Source organism: Triturus cristatus, chromosome 4_1 (assembly GCF_964204655.1).
Source record: "Triturus cristatus chromosome 4_1, aTriCri1.1, whole genome shotgun sequence".
Taxonomy (NCBI): Eukaryota; Metazoa; Chordata; class Amphibia; order Caudata; family Salamandridae; genus Triturus; species Triturus cristatus.
The window spans coordinates 994,175,024-994,198,000 of NC_140585.1; the positions used below are offsets into that span (position 1 = coordinate 994,175,024).

The window sequence follows — 22,977 nt, forward strand, 5'->3', positions numbered from 1 at the left end:
CAGGCACTCCTGAGTCCGAAATCCAGCCTACAAGCAGCCAGTGAACAGGCATTATTAAAATTCGAGAGGGATCTTAGGAGTTTTCCCTCAATCTTATGGCAAAAGTCCCAATATTTTATCTCAATTATTTCTATACCGTACAAGATGGTTGCGGGGATTTTAGCTCTAAATACTTCTAGAAGACTAGAAAAATGTCTTTTCCCCGTTGCCAGGTATAGGGACTTTAACCCATTACCTTGGGCAAGAGCTTTGCAGGAGCAATGCTCTATATGAGAATTCTCGCTCATATTGGCTGAGAATATTTTCCCTAAAAACGTATAACAAGTTACGACCTCCAATCTAAGCCCTCCGATGGCCCAACCAAAATTTGTAGAGCGACATTTCTTCCTACCAGCAATACACATCACTTTACTTTTATTAATATTGATCTTCATATGATGCTCCCCAGCAAAGTCCTGAAGAGCCTGAAGCCTATTAGCCAGACCCACGGGAGTTAAATCGAGCAATAACACATCATCGGCATACATCAGACAGGCTATTGGCACCCCTCCTATCAACGGTGCAATCCCCTCACTACGGGACACAGCTGCAGGGAGGTCAGCTGTGTATAGGGAAAACAACAGGGGCGCCAATAAGCAGCCCTGTTTAAGGCCATTCTGAGATGGTATTTTAGCCGACAGCCCCCTTTCGCCCCCCATTAAGACCCTGCACCAGGTCTCAGTGTGCAGAGCCCGTACCAATTCCAGTAGGGGAGTAGGGACACCCATCCTCATCAATTTTCTCCACAGCGTACCCCGATCCACTTTATCGAACGCTGTGGAGAAGTCAATGAAGGCGGCGTATACAACGCCCCCTCTAACCTGGACATATTTATCAGTAATAACCTGAAGGGCAGTTAGGTTGTCCAGAGTGCCATGTTCCCTACGGAAGCCAGTCTGTTCCAACGGCAAAATGTTGCGCTCCTCGACCCAATCAGAAAGAGATCTCAGGAGGCATTTCGCAAAGACCTTTCCGATGGAGTCGAGGAGCGCAATCATGCGATAGTTACTGGGACTGTCCCTTACTCCCTTTTTGAAGATAGGGACCAGAATGCTTCCCCTCCACGATGCAGGGACACATTTAGAAAGATGGCATGCCCTAAACAGGGGGTACAAGATTTTACTCCAGGTTGAAGGGTCTTGTTTTAGGACCGTCATCGGAAGCTCATCCGGTCCCATAGCCCCAGAGGGTCTCATATTTTTTATAGCCAACTCGATTTCCTTCTCGGAGGGAGAGAAGACCGAGTCATCAGGGGCGACATGCATGAGATTATCCACACCTATGGTCCCAATCCCTGCATATAATTCTCGGATATGAGAGGACCATAGATCTTCTGATATAGCTATGGGAGTAGGGGAGTGGCGAGTACCACATCCTTTCCCAATTATTGCCCAAAAATCTTTAATGTTGCCATAAGCAGCAGATTCCCTTAATTTAATCCATACTTCATCCTCCATATCCCTTTTAATTTTTAGCTTGAGTCTGCTTCTCTTTCTTCTTAACCTAGCGATATCTATCCCACGTTCCAATACCCTTTCGACGTACTGTGCCCGGATTAGTTTGTTTAATTCCCTATTCAGATTACGGAGAGTTAGAGAAACTACCTCTCCTTTTTTCCTAGGGGGAACAGTTTTTTTAGCATTCAATAAAATCTTTGCCATGAATTCCTCGAAACAAACTATTTCATTTCCGTTCCACTCTTCTAATTCCCTAAGGGTATCGGTCAGTAACTCCTGGACCCCATTAATGGCAGCATTATTCCAGAAGCATCTTCCAGATGTCGAATGGAAGGTAGCCTCCCTGCCATTTAGCGACCAGGATGCCATATTCATAGAGTTTAATGAAATTAATAGTGACAATATACTATGGTCGCTCAGGGTCGTGGGTATTATCTTTAAGTCAAGAATCTGGGGAAACAGACTATAGCTGGCGATAGCATAGTCCAAAATTGATGACCCAAAGGGGGATTTATGGGTATGACTTGCGGGGGCGTCGGATGGAAATCTACCATTTAAGATAATGCCATCCCCGATCACTAATTCTTTTAACAAAATCTTCCCCCTTTTATTTGTCTTTAAGTTTTCAGGGAAAAGCGTCTGGGGGATGCAGTATGCTTCCTCCTTAGCTTTATCCCTGAAAAGATTTAGACTAGCGTTTGAAACTTTACAATTCAAATCACCGATAAGCAAAGTTACGGGAAAAGGAGGCGAGTTTTTTATCTTATCCATATACTGGAGGACCCGCTGCAATTTATCATTAAAACATTCCTCAGGCGGAATATACACATTAAAAATTACCATGGAATATTTTATATTGTCATGAAACATATTTTCTAATGTTATTGTGTGGAAGAGTCTACTGGGATCAATATAATGGGAGAATCTCCATTGGAACTTATTTGACAGTAAACAGGCGAGCCCCCCCCTAGCATGCCCTTTCTTAGAGGGCGCAGCCGGAACTTCCAAAACATAAAAATCTTTTAAAGGCGTTAACCTATCTATGCACCATGTTTCCTGAATGCACAGTATATCCGCCTCCAGAGTGGATAAAAAAGTCATTTTCTCCGGGCTGCTATGGAATCCGGCCGCATTCCAGGAAATTATATTTAAGGCTGGGTTAAAGATGATGGAACAATTTGGGGTTATCCTTATTTTTTGTTGAGAGTGCACTATGTAGCCAATTCCACCGGTTATTATCATCATTGAGTATAGAATTCTCAACTAGTGGAAGAGGCTTCACGTGCGATACTATACGTTTTCCCCTGGATACCCAAATTTTCAGGTCTCTCAGAGGAGAGGTTACCCCGTTTTGTTCACCACCCCTCAAACCCTGCTTATCTAAAAAATTTGGCTTGCCTGGGGTAGAGATAGGTAGTATATCAATACCTAAGCGTTGAAAATTTTCAGCCTGTTCTAGTATCAGATTTGTTATAATGGGGGAATAAAATTTCACCCGAGTACTCAAAACCCGACTGCTACCCAACAAAGTTACCAGTTCAATGTCTCTAGACTGAATGTGATAGACATTCAATCTCACTAAAACACTTGAGAAGCCAGGCTCTATTTAATAAGAGGTCAGTATCAAATAATGGGACAAAATCTAATACACGCACATCCGCAGGAGCCTTTGACGTACTTACAGGCCGGGCCGGAGGGCGAGTCATTTCAGAGTCAATTGTTACCACAAAGGGGGGGGCCAAAGGGTTTAAAAACCCAGATGAATTAGGAGTTGGACCTCCACAAGCACTCCGAAAAGGAGAGCCTGGGAGAGTGCCCCCAATTAGTGGTAAATCCTCCGGGGGAGGCAGGCTGCCTTGTTCAATTTCCTCCTCCACCAAAGCTGAAGAGGATAAATTCACACCAATGTCCACTTTTAAAGCAGTAGAAAAGGATTCCCCATTCCTTATTTCATTCTCCCTTGTCTCTGTGCTTTTTTGGAAAATGATCCTCCGTTGCTTCTTCTTTCTATACTTTCGAGTGGGTTTCCTCTTACTAGCTTTGGTACTTTTTTGTTTACCATATGATCTCTTTTCTTTGTTGACCTCAGATTTATCGGCCAAAAGGTCTTTTCCGCCATCCGAGACAAAGATTGGAAATAGTTCCTGAACCGGTTTGGGACCTGGTAAAACTTCATCCTCCTCCTCTATCTCCAGGACTAAATTCTTAATACAGTTAGAGGCTGCAGTATAAGGTAACTCCTTATGAGGGACCATAGAAGACTCTTCATTTTTCCTAGTTAGTTCGCTTCTAATGGCTTTAAATTTCCTCTCAGATGCAGCTTGTTCAGACTTAGGGGGAGCGACCTTACTCGAATCCGGTACTTTCTGCAGCAATACCTTTAAAATCTGGGTAACTGATTCAAGGATACAGTCCGAGCTGCCTACAAATTTCCCTAGAAGCAGCAAGATTGAAGCAAGGAGTTGTTCCAGCGCGATCATGGACTCGGAGATCGGCTTTTCTCGTGCTTCTGCAGTACAGATATTATCCAGGAGATTGAGGTCGGGGCTCTTGGAAGAGTTTAACAAGTCAGAAATCTCATGACTATTTAGCAACGGGGTGCTACTATACAGCATTAACCCTGATGGGGTGGCTCCCCCCTGAACTTTAAATTGCTCCAGGGATTCCACTTTAGCAGGGCTTACGTAGCGTCCCCAAAGTTCCAAGTCAATGGATAATGCAGACAGGTCATCCCCCGGCCTGTCATTCATTGAAAACTGAGGGGTCGATGGTAAGTGCACTGGCTCACTTATATTCATCAACTTCCCATCTGTAGAGTCCCGCAAGGGAGACCCTTCTGCCATAGTTTGAGGGGCCCCCTGCTGGGCCTGGGGAGATCGAGGCACAGAGGTAGTTGGTACATAAGCTTCCAAGACTTTAGTATGAGGATTATGTAGAGTTGCACATTTAGGCTCTTTTATACCAGATGGGATCCAAAGTTCAGATAACAAACATTGTCTTTTTAAAGGTGGGATGGTTACAGCCTTGTGTCTTGTACAGAAGGTAGTTAAAGTCTGGGCAGGATTTTCTCCCACTACCCTTCCTGAACGTAAAGTTTTAGACATTTTCCACAGTAATTGGTAAGAAATGTGACAATATAAAAAATAAATAAAATCTGGAGTTGTCAGTCACCGGCACAGCAGGAAGGGTGCAGTATAGCTATCACAGTGTTTGCATCACATTACCCTACTACTCTAATGGGCACGAATGCAAACAAATACTTACAGTGTAAAGAAAAATAAATATAGAAAATAAGGGACCGGGCCCAGCCCGGCCTACCTCGGTCACTGAGGGCCACAGAGGGCCCGCCCTTTGCCCGGCGCTGCCCGCGCGCTGTCCCGCGACGCGGGAGGTATGCTCGAATTTGAAGCGCCTCCGGGCGCGTGAGTAGCGTCGCCTGTGTCCGCCCTCTGAAGCAGGGGAGTCTGGGGAGTGAAGTTTCCTCCACACGGCGGCCGCGTTGTGTCAGCAGAGCGGCGGCGGGAGGGAGAGAAGCCAGCGACACCCAGGGCGACGACGGGGAAGAGCAGGTAAGTTTAGGGAGTCCCCCAAGTTGACCACAGCATCAGCGATTAACACCAGCTCCACCGGAGGTATGCTCGAATTTGAAGCGCCTCCGGGCGCGTGAGTAGCGTCGCCTGTGTCCGCCCTCTGAAGCAGGGGAGTCTGGGGAGTGAAGTTTCCTCCACACGGCGGCCGCGTTGTGTCAGCAGAGCGGCGGCGGGAGGGAGAGAAGCCAGCGACACCCAGGGCGACCACGGGGAAGAGCAGGTAAGTTTAGGGAGTCCCCCAAGTTGACCACAGCATCAGCGATTAACACCAGCTCCACCGGAGGTATGCTCGAATTTGAAGCGCCTCCGGGCGCGTGAGTAGCGTCGCCTGTGTCCGCCCTCTGAAGCAGGGGAGTCTGGGGAGTGAAGTTTCCTCCACACGGCGGCCGCGTTGTGTCAGCAGAGCGGCGGCGGGAGGGAGAGAAGCCAGAGACACCCAGGGCGACCACGGGGAAGAGCAGGTAAGTTTAGGGAGTCCCCCAAGTTGACCACAGCATCAGCGATTAACACCAGCTCCACCGGAGGTATGCTCGAATTTGAAGCGCCTCCGGGCGCGTGAGTAGCGTCGCCTGTGTCCGCCCTCTGAAGCAGGGGAGTCTGGGGAGTGAAGTTTCCTCCACACGGCGGCCGCGTTGTGTCAGCAGAGCGGCGGCGGGAGGGAGAGAAACCAGCGACACCCAGGGCGACCACGGGGAAGAGCAGGTAAGTTTAGGGAGTCCCCCAAGTTGACCACAGCATCAGCGATTAACTCTCCTAACCATTAGAACTCTAGTCCTAACAGTATTGGGGAGCTGTCTATTAATGTTGAGCCAGTGAATCACCTTATTCTTTAGGGACCACTGGGTCTCCATAGAAAGCGGGTCAAGTGGTGGTACACCAGCCAGTATGACGACATAGGGCCCGGCGTCAGGAGGAAGATCAATGTAGCCCCCACGAAAGTTCTGGCGGCCATGGTACTGGTTGGTTATGCGCGCAGTAGGGGGGATATTAGTCTTATTTGGCTTGTGGGCGGCCTTAGGGATATGGTTGGGTAAGGTCTGGTTCTCGGGGCCTTTTGCCACTGATATTGGGATTTTTGGTATTAGGGGAAAGGGAACGATTGGCTTAGAGCGGGGTTTGGGTATTGGGGTTGGCTTTGATGGGGGTAGGGTCAAGACCGGAGGTAGCATTTCAGGGGCAAGGGAACTGACGTTAATTTCTGGAGCCGGGTAAATACCATCGTCATTCTCCTGAGGAGTACTCTCAGCAATATGAGGATAAGTTGCTTCCAGTTGTTTTAGGCTAAGGGTGGCCAGGGAGACTAAGGTCTTATCCATCTCGAGGAGATTATTCTCGATACGAGAGAGTCTGAGTTCCAGAGGTGACAGTAATTGTTTTAATGTACCCCAGACTATCTTAAGAAAATCTTCGTCATCACCCCCCTTGTCTCTATCCCTCCCTGGCTCACTTTGCCCTCCCTCTTTGGGTTGCTCATCATATGTGGGGAGAGGCCCTTGAATAGGGTCAAGGGCTACGTTAAGATTGCTGTGTTCCCTGTCCCCCCCTATTAGATGGTTATCCAAATTTTGCGCTTGTATGGTCTCCCCAGTGGTGGGTAGTGTTCGCCTATTATTAAAGAACTGCAACCTTGCAATTTTTTCTTTTTTGCGGGCATAAGCAGATCTTGCATTGTTTTTCTTTTTTAGAGTTGGGCCATCTTTGTTTTTATTTTTTGCTACTGGGGGAGAAATGTCAGGGGGGTCAGGACTATCCGACAAGACAATGGCAGTTCCAAGTCCAGTGGGTGCGATTCCCTCGAAAGTTTTAGGGGGCACAGTAGTGAAGGTGGGTATAGACTCTAATGGAAGGGAAAGAGGTGGGGATGCATGGTGAACATCGGCATGGATTATCAGTGAGGGAGGGCAAGGAGCATGTTGTGGAGAGGCAGCAGACGCGATTTTCCCTAGGGAAGATTTTTTAGAATTAGCAAAGGTCTGGGAAAGCCTACGTGCCGCATCAAGCTCAACTGACACCCTCTTCTGCATTTTAGTGATTTCAGCATCAATTGCTAGGTTAGTCTTGACAAGGAAATCATCCAATGTCCCGCTGGGCTTACTCAGCCCCATTGCAGTTTTACTGCGACTGCCCCGTATACTCATGATATATTTGAATTGCAGTAACCAAAATGTGCTTACTGGTGGAAAAGGGACGAGTCAGATAACAAGAACCAAGGGGGGTGGGCCAGGCCAGTCCTCTATGTCCTCGAACGGCCTCAAACGGCCCGCTCTTTGCCCCGGCCCTTGCCCCGCGCGCGTCCCGCGTGCGCGTGGCTTTGGCAGATTATCAAGGGGAGTGACAGGAGGAGGCGGGAAGAGGACCAGCTGCGGCCGATCAGCGCCGCTCAGCAGGCTGGTCCTCGCAGTCCCGCCTCTGAGCTTGTGTGTTGCAAGGTGGTTGCAGTGGACGCGTTGGTGCTCCTATGCACAACAGGGGACCAAGAAGACCAGGACCCTGACACGGTCTTGAGCCTGCGAGCGGCACCCGCGGAGCGGGGGCCGCGAGGTGGTGAGTTAGTTGCTGGAAAAGAACAGGCAACGGGGACAGCACTCCCAACACAGCCAAAGGACGAACCCAAGCAGCACAGTCTCCGTGGGGTTTTAAACAGGTGGAGGGGGCGGGAAGAGGACCAGCTGCGGCCGATCAGCGCCGCTCAGCAGGCTGGTCCTCGCAGTCCCGCCTCTGAGCTTGTGTGTTGCAAGGTGGTTGCAGTGGACGCGTTGGTGCTCCTATGCACTACAGGGGACCAAGAAGACCAGGACCCTGACACGGTCTTGAGCCTGCGAGCGGCACCCGCGGAGCGGGGGCCGCGATGCGGTGAGTTAGTTGATGGAAAAGAACAGGCAACCGGGACAGCACTCCCAACACAGCCAAAGGACGAACCCAAGCAGCACAGTCTCCGTGGGGTTTTAAACAGGTGGAGGGGGCGGGAAGAGGACCAGCTGCGGCCGATCAGCGCCGCTCAGCAGGCTGGTCCTCGCAGTCCCGCCTCTGAGCTTGTGTGTTGCAAGGTGGTTGCAGTGGACGCGTTGGTGCTCCTATGCACAACAGGGGACCAAGAAGACCAGGACCCTGACACGGTCTTGAGCCTGCGAGCGGCTCCCGCGGAGCGGGGGCCGCGAGGCGGTGAGTTAGTTGCTGGAAAAGAACAGGCAACCGGGACAGCACTCCCAACACAGCCAAAGGACGAACCCCCAGGTAATTCAATAATGTTTGCTTTGTGTCACCTGGTACTTTTTTTGGATGCGGTGGCTGCGCGGTTAACGCCTTTCTCTTCCTCATTCTGTCTGTATTATCTATTATCTGTTAATCAAACCCCCTAACACCAGGCAAATATTTGTATGAGAGGGGGCAGTGTAAGATAGGCTGGATGTGCAAATAAAAAGCCCTTTTCATGTATTGGACTCTGATAGTAATAATGACTAATTTTACTGCAGAAAAACATTTCTAAAAGCAATACCTCAACAGCCTAGTTTTGTTGATGCTTTCCGTGTGATCGTTAAAATGTCCTTCTAGTCAGTCCACAGGGCCAAGAGAGGGCCCAGCCCGGCCTCAGACGGACCCGTCTTGGCCTGGTCTTCGCCCCGGTCTTTGCCCCGATCTTCACCTTGATCTGAGTCCCCGCGCGCGTCCCGCAGAGCGGGTTCCCCCGCATTGCTTTGTAGTGCTCATGCGCCCATGACTCCTCCTCGCTGGGACCGGCAGGCAGGGACCAGGTGGAAAGTGCAGAGTTTGCAAAGAGGGCTCCTGCTTCGCTGGTTCCCCCGCATTGCTTTGTAGCGCTCCTGCACCCGTGACTCCTCCTCGCTGGGACTGGCAGGCAGGAACCAGGTGGAAAGTGAAGAGTTTGCAAAGAGGGCTCTTGTCACAAGGTGAATGAAAACTGTGTCTGTCAAGCGGTGACTTCCAGCTAATGGGCTTAAAATGTCTGCCTGGTGTGCAGGGATTTCTCTTCTCTGCATAATACCCTACTTTGGTCTTCAGGGAGGATCTTTTCAGTAATGTTGATAGTTGCGTTTGTATTTGGGTTACAAGATATATCAATAATGTCTTGTGGGAGTTCTGTTCCACAAGGACAAAGGATCACTTTCCCTTTCGCATGGTGAAGAAGCTTGATGTATGTTTCTTGGCTACCTTTGCCTTCCCAAGGAATCTGTAGGAATTCCATCCTGATTTTGCCTGCCCACATAATCTAGTCCCATTCCTATAGCCATATTATCCAGTCCCTGGCAAGAAATGTCACAAAAAGGGTTTCTTTGATTGATTGATAATATATTGTCTCTTTGGTATGATCACCTTGCAGATTTAAAAAATAAATATGTGATTGACTTGGTAGTCATACTTCCCTTTTTTAGATTTACCATGCCAGCTTTAATACTCTTCTAGTCCCATCCCTAAAGCCATATTATCCAGTCCCTGGCAAGAAACGTCACAAAAAGGGTTTCTTAGATTGATTGACAATATATTGTCTCTTTGGTATGATCACCTTGCAGATTTAAAAAATAAATAGGTGATTGACTTGGTAGTCATACTTCCCATTTTTAGATTTGCCATGACAGCTTTAACACTCTTCCAGGCTTTTATATGTATGATAATTAATAAAATATATATGTATACATACATGGGGGACGCTATATCAGACATTAGCTTGTTCGAGCGTCGTTCACATTTTGCTTCCAACCACAACAGCATGTGAGTAATTTGTGTCCTGCGAATATCTACATTGTCTGGTCATATATGCCCATCCGTCTGAAAATTAGTATGCTTCAGTGCCATGTCTATTTGGTGATAATATTTCAACAAGGGAGACCCAAGGATCACTGTGGATCTGGGGTAATAACTATGGCAAAAAGCACACTGGACCCTAGTAGCAATACTTTACATGCAAAGAACCAAATGGTGAATAAAATGTATTCACATGAGTTTAAGAAAAACAATTTCAAGACATATACCAGGTGCTGTGAACAATGGTGCAAAATAAACATGTTTGGTGCTCTCTTTAGAGGCAATGCACTCGAGTGATAAATTGTGATCAACATGTGTATCAACAAACAGAAGAACAGCTCTGCGCTATACAGCAAATTCCCAATAATCATATATGGTCTGTGTTTTTAAAGTCGACAGCGATTCGATCCAAATAAAAATGGTGGGATCAACATCAGGACTCATGGGTATACAACGAGCCATAGAGGGAGATTAAGAAAGGTAATGCAGTTGCTAAATGAGGGGTCTCTGGTGATAAACCTCAGGAACAAGGGTTCCGGGTATGGCCTAAGCTGGAAATATGATGGATACCAATAGGGGACTCCAATCAGCTCACAGTGGGAAGCACACATGTGGTCTGGGTCTCAGGGATGAGTGCCAGATTCCTACTCTGGGCTCAATTCAGCCCACAAATGGATATTCACTGGTAGTGCTGACAGGCCTCATGTAGTCCTTTCGGAACAATGAGTCCCCCTGAGTCCTGCTGATGATCCCATCATTTTTATTGGGATTGAAACACCATTGACTTTAAAAACACAGACCCTATATGAATGTTAAGAATTTTCTGTGAAGGACCATGCTGTTCTTGTGTTTATTGATACGCTTGTTGATCACAATTTATCACCTGAGTGAATCACCTCTAAAGAGAGCACCCAGCACGTTTACTTTGCACCTATATTCATTGCTTTGTTGTGTGTCTTGACATTATTTTTCATAAACTCATATGAATAAATTGTATTCCCCATTTGGTTCTTTGCATTTAAAGTACTGTTACTAGGGACCAGTGTGTTATGTCTGTTTGGTGGACCACTCCTTTAGTTTGCCATTGTATTTAATACTTCTTGAGTTCCCCTTTCACTTCTTTTTTTCTATTTTTGAAGAGCTTGAGGGAGGACCTTAATGCTACCAGGCCTCTTGATTACTTGTCAGAGAGCCCAGCCACTCCCACAACTACTGTGTCACTCCTTTCTTATGCAGCATTTTACATCTTGCACAACCACAGCTTCTAAACCAGGGAGCCAGGTTGGAAGGGTATTGTTAAGGGTGTAACATTGTTTGTGATTGATACTTCTACCTGCAGATTCCTTACCTCTTGAATATCCATCCTGGTGTCAGACCGGTATGGAAATCTTTTGCCATAGCTCTACCTCGGTTGGTAAATCACAGGGACTTCAAAGCGTCCCAACCATTGAGAGTCAGTTCCTATTTTTCCATACCAGCAACACAGTCAGGAACTCCCCAGAGAGATTTTAATCTCACAGATGTATTCTTAAACAAATAAATGCAACATCAAACATGTCATCCCCGAAACTCTCAGTATTCAAACCCTGTGGGGGACAGATGTTGGTTACAGACCTCGATGATGTTTAGCTCTGGTGTCTATTAGGGGTGGGCGGAATTTGCGTAATCGCGTTACGCAAATCTCCGCAAAACTGTAAAAATCTCCGCGAACACGCAGAAATTCCGCGAACATGCGGAATTGCTTGTTCGCGATGCTTTTTTCCTGTTCACAATCGCTGTTTGCGTGCTCGAGGAGAAATATCTCGCGAACCCGCATTTTGAGAACGCGAACAAGCAAAAAATTTCGCGAAATCGTGGAAAGCAGACTTTTGGGCAATTTCGCGTTCTCCGCGGAACGCGAAATTACGCAAATTCCGCGAGCGGAACGGAATTTACCGCCCAGGCCTAGTGTCTATGCTTGTGTCATGACTCTCAGGCCTGTGATTCATACTGGAGTATGCATCTGGAGGCCATTAGAGAGGGTTGCTAAACTCTAAGCCAAATCCAAGGATAACAGGAGGGGTAGACGCTGGTCAAGACCTCAGTCAAGTTCTAAGTCAGCGAGATCATCAACATAGAGATCTTCCTCACCACGGAGATGAGAGAAAGAAGAGACGCAGTACAGGAAAGAAAAACAGTAGCAAGTCTCGGAAGGATTCTCCCCTCTCCTCAGGCTCCTCTTCGAAGCAAGAGTTGGTTGAAATCCAGTCCTCTTTGAAGCCGGCACCACTGCCTACTACAGCGACCAGTATGCAGCCCTCACTCGTTTTCCTAGTACCAGGTTTGGATCCAGCGATTTACCTGAAAACCATGTTTGATGTGGGTTATGATCCCCTCTAGAGGACCTTTGCGCCCCATGGGTTCCTGTGGGTTACCCAGCGGAATTCCACAGTGTTGTCCGCTCCCTTCATGCTGCTCTCACCATCACTGTTAGCTCCATTGGTGCCTTGATGGTGCAGACCCTGACCAAGCCTTTGGCCCCAGCACCACTGACACTAATCACAGTTGTAGTGCCAAATTTAGAGTCAACTCCTTTATTTTTTAGCCTGTTCAGAGGTCAAGAAGAGAGGCTTAGCGCATCCTAGAAGAACAGCAAAATATAGGGAAAAGCTACCCCCTTTATGACCTACTTGGCACAGAACTTAGGTTCTGCAACATACACCCCATTCAGCAGAACCCCTTCTTTCCTTCAGTGAGGCTCTTCAGTATCCTGTTGTTGCCACCTGGTCTAAATCCTCATCCACTGTGACTGTCAATAGAACAATAGCCAGGAGATACCAACCAACATCTGGTGATCCCACATTTCTATCTGAAAGCTGGCCATTCATGCCTATTCTTCCTCTAACTTTTCTGCAGACACTGACCCCTCGGCTTCAGACAACAGGGATTCCAAAGGTTTTGAGGTATGGTCCATGAACATTTTTTTTTTTTTGCTGAGAATCTAGCCCTTAAGTCCCTCAATGTCATGTGCCTCCAGGGCAGGTACGTTCATGCTCTATGGGAAATGGCCAGTGTCATTGCCCCCAAATTGCCATACTTCAGAAACACTCTAGGGGCCTTGTGTGCGCTGTCCTTGCGACTTCGCGACAAATTATCCGTCTGGTTTTGACTGTGCAAACTCAGTTGCGAGAGTTATGGGAAAGTCAGTGGCTGACCGCATATATGCCTGGCTGCAAACGTCATGGTTTTCGGATGATGTCCAGTCCTTGCTTATGGATCTTCAGTTCGATGGCTCCAAGCTCTTTAGAAAAAGACTGATTCTGCCTTGGAGTGTTTCAAGAACAGCTTGGCCGCTGCTTGATCACTTGGGTTACAGCCCCATAAGAGAAACTCTATGGTAGAGAACAAATGGATGGATGGAATGCTTGAATTAATCTCAGCCACAGGTAATTACTTCAGGCTGCATCCATGTGAGGAAATGGGGAGTATTATATGGTGTGGTTGTACAACCTCACTGTGTAATACACTTACCAACACCTTAAGGACCCTTTGTTTTCGTCTGTTAAACCCAATGGGAACTATCCTGCCCAAACTGACTGACAGATCCTCCCTGAACCGGATCAAAACCACCCTAGACCAGTTTCGCCCTAATTAATGCACATCATCTATTATAGCTTGGTTCCAGTGGCACAATGTGCATGGGACCCACGTCTGGGCATACCCGTTTTACTTAAGGTGCCCCACTAAAGTATATGAATTAATTTCAGCTGCTGTTAATTATTCGGGACTGCATCCCAGTCAATCTTTATTTTGCACACCATGCCACCTCTGTTTGGACCCAGCCATATGGAAATCATTCTTGACCCCTATACCTGACTGATGAGCCATAGCTAGAAGGAAACCGGTCCTGGGTTTCTTGTCTTCTGGTTCAGGGAGGACCTGGCCTGGTAGTTCGGGCTCGACTGTTCCCATTGGAGCAGAATCTCAACAGGACCTTGTTTGAAGGAGCACTGTCAGTTAGTGAAGCAATGGGGAAAAAGCAACAGGGTCTAAGGGCTAGTTCAGGCGGTGAGGCCCTGCAGCATTGAGATACAAGTCCTCAGCTAATAGCAGCAAGTTTTGAAAAGTAGGTGTTGATTTTCTAATGGTAGGAGGCCGATGACAGCAACAGCCGTCCATCGAGGTGGACTCCAGAGTCAGACTCTATATCAGAGGGGCTAAGGGCATTTGTGAGGCCACGGCAAGGAACTATGTACAACTCCTTTTCTGTTTTAAGGTTCACTTGCCCATGTTAGCTAATGTATGGTTGCTCTTGGGCTTAATAGGGCACCCAGGTACCTCAAGCCCCATTGTCGAGTAGTTCCTATAAACCTATATAGGATCTGCGTGTTTAGACAACATAGATTGTGGGATTGGTGTCCAGACTGATTCCAGACACCCCCACTGAATAGGTTCGCCTGTATACCAGCTAGCTCACAGTGCCACTAGAAACCCCTCTTACCGAGGAGAGAATAGTTTTTGCCAACTATCGAACCTCAAAAATACTTCAATCAGGGTTATCCTAAACCAATAAAATAAAATTCCTAAGCCATAGACTGGGCATTCATCTATGCACTCAGCACCTCCCACCCTGACTGGGGGCATTCATCCAAAGCAGTTGCAGGCTGTGCGAGACGGAACAAGAAGACATTTTGCACTTAATCTGCACATGCAAGGAGCTGCAGGAAAAGAGGACACAGCTGCTAAAGGCCCCCTACAAAAAGGAATTTGCACTAGGAGGCAAGTGGTGCTGGCATGCGTTGATCCAGGGGCCACGCAACTGAACTGCAGAATGGTAACATTTCTTACGTTGGCCGAACAAAAAATGCCTAAAATGACAATCCAATATCAGCAATGGTAGTAATAAGCTGCCTGTGTAGTCATTGGCACACAAGGTGGTCCCTGCATCTCTCTGTGGCAATAAGAAAAGAGCATCTGTGTTATGTATAAAATATCAGCTGGTGCCATATTCGTTAGGTGCCATTACCAAATATGTATGCACTGTACGGCACCTTACCACATGTATTGCTGGTTTTAGTGATGTATTTCAACAACTGCACTGCGCTTTATTAAGTGTACTATTGATGCACTCTAATGACTTCACCGGTTATTTTAACCACAGTCATGTACGCACTGTACAGCATTTTATTATGTGTATTATTGGGTTTACTGGTGCATAACAACAGTTTTATTGGCTACTTTAAAATGTTGCAATGGTTTTCAATAACTATGCAAATAAAAATTAAACTTGAAATGTTATACCAGCTAGCTCACAGTGCCACTAGAAACCCCTCTTACCAAGGAGAGAATAGTTCTTGGCAACTATCGAACATGACAATACTTTTCGCTCAGTCACTGGTGCTCACTTTGTCTCCGAGAGATACAAAGAATAAACGATGGGGACGTTTTTCAAAAAGCATTTATTGAACCAGCATCATTCTAGTGTAAAATAGATGTGCTGAAACAACCATCAGACAGAAGCAGAAATAAATGATTATAAACACCAACAGAGTAAAAGGATGGTAGATTTATACCATAGTGCTACAACAATGAATATAGGCGGCTATAAAAATACATGACAATAAAATGCGTTCTCCTATGATGCGACCCTAACTGGATGTACCTAAGAATACCTAGCATGTATATAGGTGTGTAGCCAAGAATCCCTCTAGGATAAAGTCAACCCCATTACCTGAAGAGAGAGACTGTGGGACCCCGTCTTGGTCTCGAGTTGGACACCCTGCAAGGGATATCAGACCACTGCGTGCTGGAGTGTCTGCATGCAGGTACCTCAGCGTCTCGCTTCAGTGTGTCATCATGAAAGTCCTTTTTCTCCTTTCCCTACCTGAGCAAAGATGTGGTGTATATATATCCAAAGTGGTACTCCCAGGGGTTCTACCTTGCTGTGTCATGTCGGACTTAGGATGACGGAAGGAATGACCCTTATACTTAGTTATCATGCAGGAGATGGTAGTCATGCTGAGTTTCCAAGAATCCATATAGATAATGGATGAAGCTAGTTTTCAGGGAAAACCCCATGTCCTGTAAGCAGTGACGTAACTAGGTATAAGGTCTGTCCCAAGAAATTTAGTGTGATGGTAGGAGAGAATATAGGTGAAAGGTTAGGTGGTTCCCTGAGCCTATATTGGGGTACCTATATGAAACACAACACCATTGTCAGATGTGACTGGGAATGCACATGGCTGCCACTTGTAGTTATAAGAAAACTGCTGAAGGCTTGAGTTATTACCACTAGATCCCCAGCAGGACAAACATACAGGGCATGATGAAACTGCAAGGGGCATACCACGTACAAGACCCAGGTGTGGGATTCCAAAGACACCAGGTCTGAGAGCCTATAGGCCCAATTCCTGTGCCTTTCCACAAAAACACTAACCTCAGGTACAGATCACTAAGAGTAACTGCAATCCCACAAGAAGACCCTAGGGAAGTGCTTGCTCCATCAAAAATCTATTAAGTTGCGTATGTGTATGGGAAAGATCACAAAGCTGTAATACCATGTGTTTCTTTTCACACTGTGCACCAAGCTAGGAGGGTCTACGCCTGCAATCTCAACAAGAATCTCAGGCCATAGGAGCAGTGCTCCTGTGACCAGTACATTCAGTAGGGCATTGGAAAGAGACAGCAGTCCGGGCACTATATCAGGATCCAGGCAACAGAGCAGGATAATCAATAATTTCCCACATGCCCTGCTCTCCTCCACAGCATGTGTTCAGTAGGGCATGGCACAGAGACAGCAGTTCTGGCACCATTTCAGGACCCAAACAAAAGAACAGCATAATCAGTAATGGCCCCGGGGCTCTTCTGCAGAGCATGCCACACCTTGCAGCAAGGAACTAGGGGCTAGGATAACCCAAAGACAGTAGGAAGAAAGGAAAGCCCAAATACTGCACCTACAGATAGAATTAAAAATTTAATAAAAAGGATCGCAGTATCCTACAGTGTAGCTAGGTAAAGCAATTGTATGCTCAAAAAGTACTGCAGAAGGGTATACCTAAAATGCTGTATGCAGAACTTGAGATATGACCGATATCCACATGTCCATGTTACAAAAAGGAAAGTAATATTGCTGATGTTGTAGAAAGGACACTTAGTGGCCACACAGGGGTGACTGATAGGGGAAAGCAGAGCCTCAATGGCCACCCCAAGACATAAAAAAAGACTACAAAGACAAGTATTCCCAGATTCTCCTTCTGAATGTTCTGGGTTGATAGGTCCCATGAGTAATTTGATCTTAATTTCTGCCTCTTATTTACCTTGGCTCACCATGAACCCTTCTTAAAAATATTAAGATATAATTTCAAGGATATACAGTTTATAATGCTAACATAGCAACACTTTTGTAATCTAGTATTGTATGTAGTTGATTACACATTTGTTTTGCACATGCTGCTGTGAATTTGACCTCAAAATCTAACTTGTATGGATGTTTTTTAATGCCATTTTAGGAAGAGATAAAAAGGTTGAAAAATGAGCTTGCAAACTTTGATCCCTCCTTCTTTGAAGAAATTGAAGATTTGAAATACAACTACAATGAAGAAGTGAAAAAAAATATTATCTTGGAAGAGAAGCTAAAAAGCCTTTCTGAACAGTTTGGAATCCATGTTGAAATCCCGGCCAACGTTTCTGTGGACTGATTAGAAAGAAACTCTGCTTGATTGGAGGAACTAATTTGTTTTTAGTGACGCACATTGCGATTACCCACCAATTCTATGATTAATTAACAAAATAAGTGCATTCATCAATATTAAATACTATGATTAATGTTCACTAGAAATATATGGATAGCACTTACCACCAATCGTTATGGGGATTCTGATGTGACCTTTATACAAAATGAAGTAAGTGCAGGTATTGGTCATACAAACAGGAGCAGCGTTAATTTCTTTGTAGTGGATATTTGTAAAGTAAGAATTTTGGACATGTAACTTATGTAAATAGGAATGTGACTTCTCAGAAAACTGAAAAGTATTTTTTTAGGTGGCATCTCTCCTAATTTGCTTTATAAATTTGCATTGATTTGTGTCTGTTTTGCAGTACATAATATTTAAGCACATTATTTATTTTTGTAGATTTTGTAATTGTAGATCTATTTTTGTAACGTTTTAGCCTTTTAAATAAAAATAGATTTAAAATGCACTAAATTGTTGTGACATCTAGCGTGTTATTTGTATTTGTAATACACCCAGATTTTATCGGTGGAAGTTTATGTGAGTGCAAACCTTAAATGTCTAATTGTCCGAGTCAAATTTAAAGTTGGAAATGGGCTTACTGGCTGGTGGCAGACTTGTTCTGCTTAACTTAAACTGAGAAATAGATCCTTCTCTTAGACAATAATCTTTAGATATTGACTGTTTTTACTTGACCTGCCTTTTGGCCAATCTCTCGTGGAATGTAGCAGTTAAAGTTATTAAGATTTTGTGGGAATGCCGTAACCAAAATGGTCTATTTCCATCCTGCTATAGCCTTCGAGTCATCTGGGATTGGTAACATCTGATTCATTCAAGATCATGCTGAGAAAGATACCAGTAATGCATGTGGGATGGAAATAAGTAATTTTATCTTTAGACCATCAAAACAATTTTTTTCTGACCACTTTTATAAGCAGGACATGTATGGTGCAAAAGACAAGAGGAAACGGACCCCCTCCCCCCGTCATCTACACGGAAGAAAATGTCCAGACTATTAAATGTTTCAGAAACAGCCAACCAACCACCACCACCGCCCACAGCTGTGAGAATTTCCTGTTGCTGTATTTTCTAATACATCGGACCTTTAAACTTACCTATTGTTCGCTCAAACATGTTCACCTCATCAGGCACATTATTCTCTTTATGATATAGGTTGTATTATCCCTCAGACTCCTTATGAGAACCCCCTCCAAGCACCTCAACTCAATTAAAAAATGTCCGACTGCATTGCCATCATCCAGCGCCATGGGCACTACTCATTCTTGTGGTCAAATCTGTGAGTACTCACACCATCTTGGCACTGGCATAGCTACCAAGTTTTCAGTTTGCTTAGGAGTGACATATCCATGTTTTCAGTGTGTGTATGTGTGACATTAAAATGTCTTATGTGTGACACGCTATCTCGAGTAGAGTAACACGCCAGAAGTGCTTATCAATGATGTGAGGACTTGGGGTGTATTATATGATGTGGTTGTGTGGCCTTACTGTGTAATATGTAGGAAAGTGCCCTTTTTGACATGGTCACCTGCACTTTTTGCTCTAGTACTAATGCTTTTCGACTAAAAGTGCACTGGACTCCTGCTAATCAGGTTGCCAGTGCTCTCTACCTTAAAACAGGTAAATGTCTAATTGTAACCCAATTGGCAAGGACTTTAGCACCCTTGTAAGTCTCTAGTTAATGTTACCTCTGGTACCCAGGGCATGGGTACTAAAGAGGGTCTCAATTGGCAGCAGTATGTATTATGTCACCCAAAGGGACCCATACACTCCCTGTGTGCCATGCCTATGCAAACTCATTCAATCAGGGATTTGTGAAGCGCACTACCCTCCCATGAGGGTCTCAAGGCTCGGGGGTAGGGGGGTTCGAGTAGCTCCCTATTATCGGAAGAGCCAGGTCTTGAGGCTCTTCCTGAATGCTTGCAGTGTGAGGGTTCGTCTGATGCTGAGTGGGAGTTCATTCCAGGTCTTGGCTGCGATGTAGGAGAAGGATCACCCATCCCCCCTACTCTGGCTCTGCGGATGCAAGGGATTTTGGCCAGGGCAAGTTCGGCAGAGCGGGGTTTCTCTTGGGTGCGTAGAAGGAGATTCTGTCGTTGAGGTATTGGGGTCCGATGTTGTGGAGGGATTTGTAGGCGTGGGTAAGGTGCTTGAAGGTCACTCTCTTTTTGACGGGGAGCCAGTGGAGTTCTCGTAGGTGCTGAGTGATGTGGTGTTGTCTTGGGATGCCGAGGACCAGTCTAACTGTGGCGTTCTGGATTGTCTGGAGTTTGAGCAGTAGGAATTTGTTTATTCCAGCGTAGAGGGCGTTCCTATAGTCCAGTCTGCTGTTTGAGTGCGTGGGTGAAGATATTTCTGGATTTGGGGGGATCCATTTGAAGGTCTTCCAGAGGGTGTTGAAGCATGCGGAATATACAACGTTGATCTGTCGGTTCATGGTGAGGGAGGAGTCGAGTATGATGCAGAGTTGCGAGTGTGGTCTGTGGGTATTGAAGGGTTGCTGAGGGCGGTGGGCCACCAGGTGATATCCCATGCAGAGGGGGTGGATCCGAGCATGAGGACTTCAGTTTTCTCTGAGTTGAGCTTTAGGCAGCTGTTACTCTTTCAAGAGGCAACGTCTTTCATACCTTCCTGGAAGCTGAGTCTGGTGGTGTCGGGTTTGTTGGTGAAGGAGAGGATGAGCTGGATGTCGCTTAAGATACTATGCGGAGTCCGTGATTTCTGACGATGGTGGCGAGAGGGGCGATGTAGATGTTGAAGAGCATGGGGCTGAGTGAGAATCATTGGGGTACTCCGCAGCTGATATCTGTGGGTTCGGAGAGGAAGGGCTGGAGTCTGCTGGTAAGAAAGTAGCGGATCCAGTCGAGGGCGGTTCCCCAGATGCCGGCGTTGTGGAGTCTGTTTGTTAGTGTGCGGTGGGAGACGGTGTTGACGTCTGCTGAGAGGTCAAGTATGATGAGTGCAGCCATGTGGCCCTGGTCGAGGAGGATGTGGATGTCGTCTGCGGCGGCTAGGAGGGCGGTCTCGGTGCTGTGGTTGCTGCGGAATCCGGATTGGGAAGAGTCGAGGATTCTATGAAGTTTGTGAGCTGGTTGTTGATGATCTTCTCGTGACTTTGGCTGCGAAAGAGAGAAGAGAGATAGGTCGGTAGTTCTTGAGGTCTGTCGGGTCTGCGGTAGGCTTCTTGAGGGGCTTGACTTCTGCACATTTCCAGTCATCAGGGAATGAGCCTGGTTTGAGGGAGCAGTTGATGGTGTGTCGTAGTTTGGGTGCTATGGTGGCGGCTCTGTGTAGGATGTGGGGCAGGCAGGAGTTGGTGGGCGCTCCTGAGTGTATACTTCGCATGGTCTTGCCGGTGTATTCTGTGGTGACAGGGGTCCTGGCTGCGATGGTAGGCTGGGTTGCGATGTAGGTTGAAGGAGTAGGGTAGGTGCCTGGATTTTGCTCGTCGGAGTTGCCGTAGAGTCCTGGTCTTGAGGTGAAAGTGGCAGCCAAGCTTGTCGCAGAGGTCCTGGGAGTGAGTGACGTCAGAGGATTCGCTGGGGGGGTTTGGTGAATTTTTGTATGATGCTGAAGAGCTCCTTAGAGTTGTGGGAGTTGGTGAGGATTCTATTCTGGATGAAATTATTATTTGTGGTTCCTATGCGTTGGTGGTGTTCTGTCATAGCGGCCTTGTAGGCGGAGCGTGCTTTAGGGGTATTGTTGTCCCTTCAGGCTTTCTCGAGTCATCGGCACGAGCGCTTGTATTCTCGGAGGTTGTTGGTGAACCAGGTGGCATTCATGGTGCGTTGTCTGTCGGAGTTCTGGAGGGGGGCGAGTTTGTACGCGCAGTCGGTGATTCATCTGTGGAATGCGTTGGCCGTGGAGTTGGCCTCGGTAGTGGTGGGAGGCAGAGCGTGGTTGAGGGTGGATTTGAGGTGCTCTTCGGTGATCCTGCTCCAGTTCCTCCACGGGGTGCGACGTGTAGGCCTGTGTTTGGTGGGTTTCGAGAAGGAGAAGTGGACACAGTGGTGGTCTGCCCAGAGGGGTTGCGTGGTATGTCTGAAGCAAATGTTGAGTCCTCCAGAGAAGATGGGGTCGAGGGTGTCTCCTGCCTTGTGGGTGGGGGTGGTGACAAGCTGTCTCAGTCCGATGTTGGTAACGTCATGGAGGGCTGTTAAGTTTGGGTCGCTGGGATTGTTGAGCTGGAAGTTCAGGTCTCCGAGGAGTGCGTAGTCCATGGATGGGAGGGCGTGGTCCATGGATGGGAGGGCGTGGGGCGCGATGAGGTCTGCGATGCTGGTGGTGAACATGGCGCGCGGTCCAGTAGGTCTGTAGGCGAGGGTAACGCGTAGGGTCGCTCTGGGGTTGATCTGGATCTGGAAATGGAGGTGTTCTATGGGGGTCAAGGATCGTTCGTGCTGGATGTTGTGAGTCGGAGGGAGTTTTTGTGTACAATGGGTGAGACGGCCTCCGGGGTGGTTGGGGCGGTCCTTCCTCTATATCTTGTATCCTTCAGGGACGCCGGTTGGGGGCGCACAGCTGGTGTTGCTCCAGGTTTTTCTGAGGAAGGCGACGTCGGATGAGAGGGTGTTGAGGAGGTCCCAGATTTCTACTGCATGTCTGTGCAGGAAGCGTACGTTGAGGAGGATGCAGCTTAGGAGTTTGGGTACGCTGGCGTCTGGTGTGTTGGTGGTGGCAGCGGGTGTCCGGCGGTTGGTGAAGGTTCGGCGGCTGTGTCGGCAGAACTGGCCTTGGGTGGTGTACGGTGTCGACAGCTGGCAGTTGTTGTTTCTTCCAGGGTGGACTGCGTGGAGGGTTGCTAAATTGTAGCACTGGCGAGTCGGAGGGGCAGGGTTCCTGCCACTGGTCTCGGGCGGGTTGCTGACGGGCGCTGGCAGGCTTGCCTTTGGCGCGCCAGCGGCCGCCATTAAGTAGGAGTAGGGGGAGGGACAGACAGCTGGGAGGCCGGAGGGGCCGTGGGGACAGCAGTGGCGGGAGGCGCATGAAGCAGGAAATTGGGGGAGAAGGAATGGGGAGAAAGGAAACGTGCAAAAAGAGGGGGAAATACAGGGCAAGAAACGCAGAAAAAAGGCAAGTCGGAAGGATAGTGAAAGGCAAACAAGGGCAAAAAGAAAGGCAAAACCAAAGGCAGATAAAGACAAAAACCAAAAGGCAAAAACCAAAAGGCAAATGAAGGCAAAAAGAAAGGCAAGACCGACAGGCAGATAAAGGCAAGTAAAGGAAGATACCCAAGAAAGGTTAACCAAGGAGACGAGAGAAAAAGCGGAGCCGGGAGGCCGCCTTAGGCAAGGAGTCTTGGGGACTCGAATCACGGATGGCTGAGCTGGGAGGCAGGGCGCTAGCAGGCAGAGCTATGAGGGAGCTGCGTGCTGGGAGAGTAGAACCCAGAGGATCTTGCTC

At 47.2% G+C, this 22,977-nt stretch overlaps 1 protein-coding gene across 4 annotated transcripts in view; it reads left to right on the forward strand.

Annotated features, from left to right (window-relative positions):
* The window catches only part of CEP290 (centrosomal protein 290), a 1,516,454-nt gene extending 1,498,429 nt beyond the window's left edge, over positions 1–18,025 (forward strand). For all 4 annotated transcript variants that reach the window (XM_085653911.1, XM_085653913.1, XM_085653912.1 and 1 more), the window contains one exon: positions 17,335–18,025. In XM_085653911.1, coding sequence (XP_085510037.1) covers positions 17,335–17,523 — 189 coding nt within the window. In that variant the 3' untranslated portion in view covers positions 17,524–18,025. The remainder of the gene's footprint in view (positions 1–17,334) is intronic.
* Positions 18,026–22,977: the final 4,952 nt, after the last annotated feature.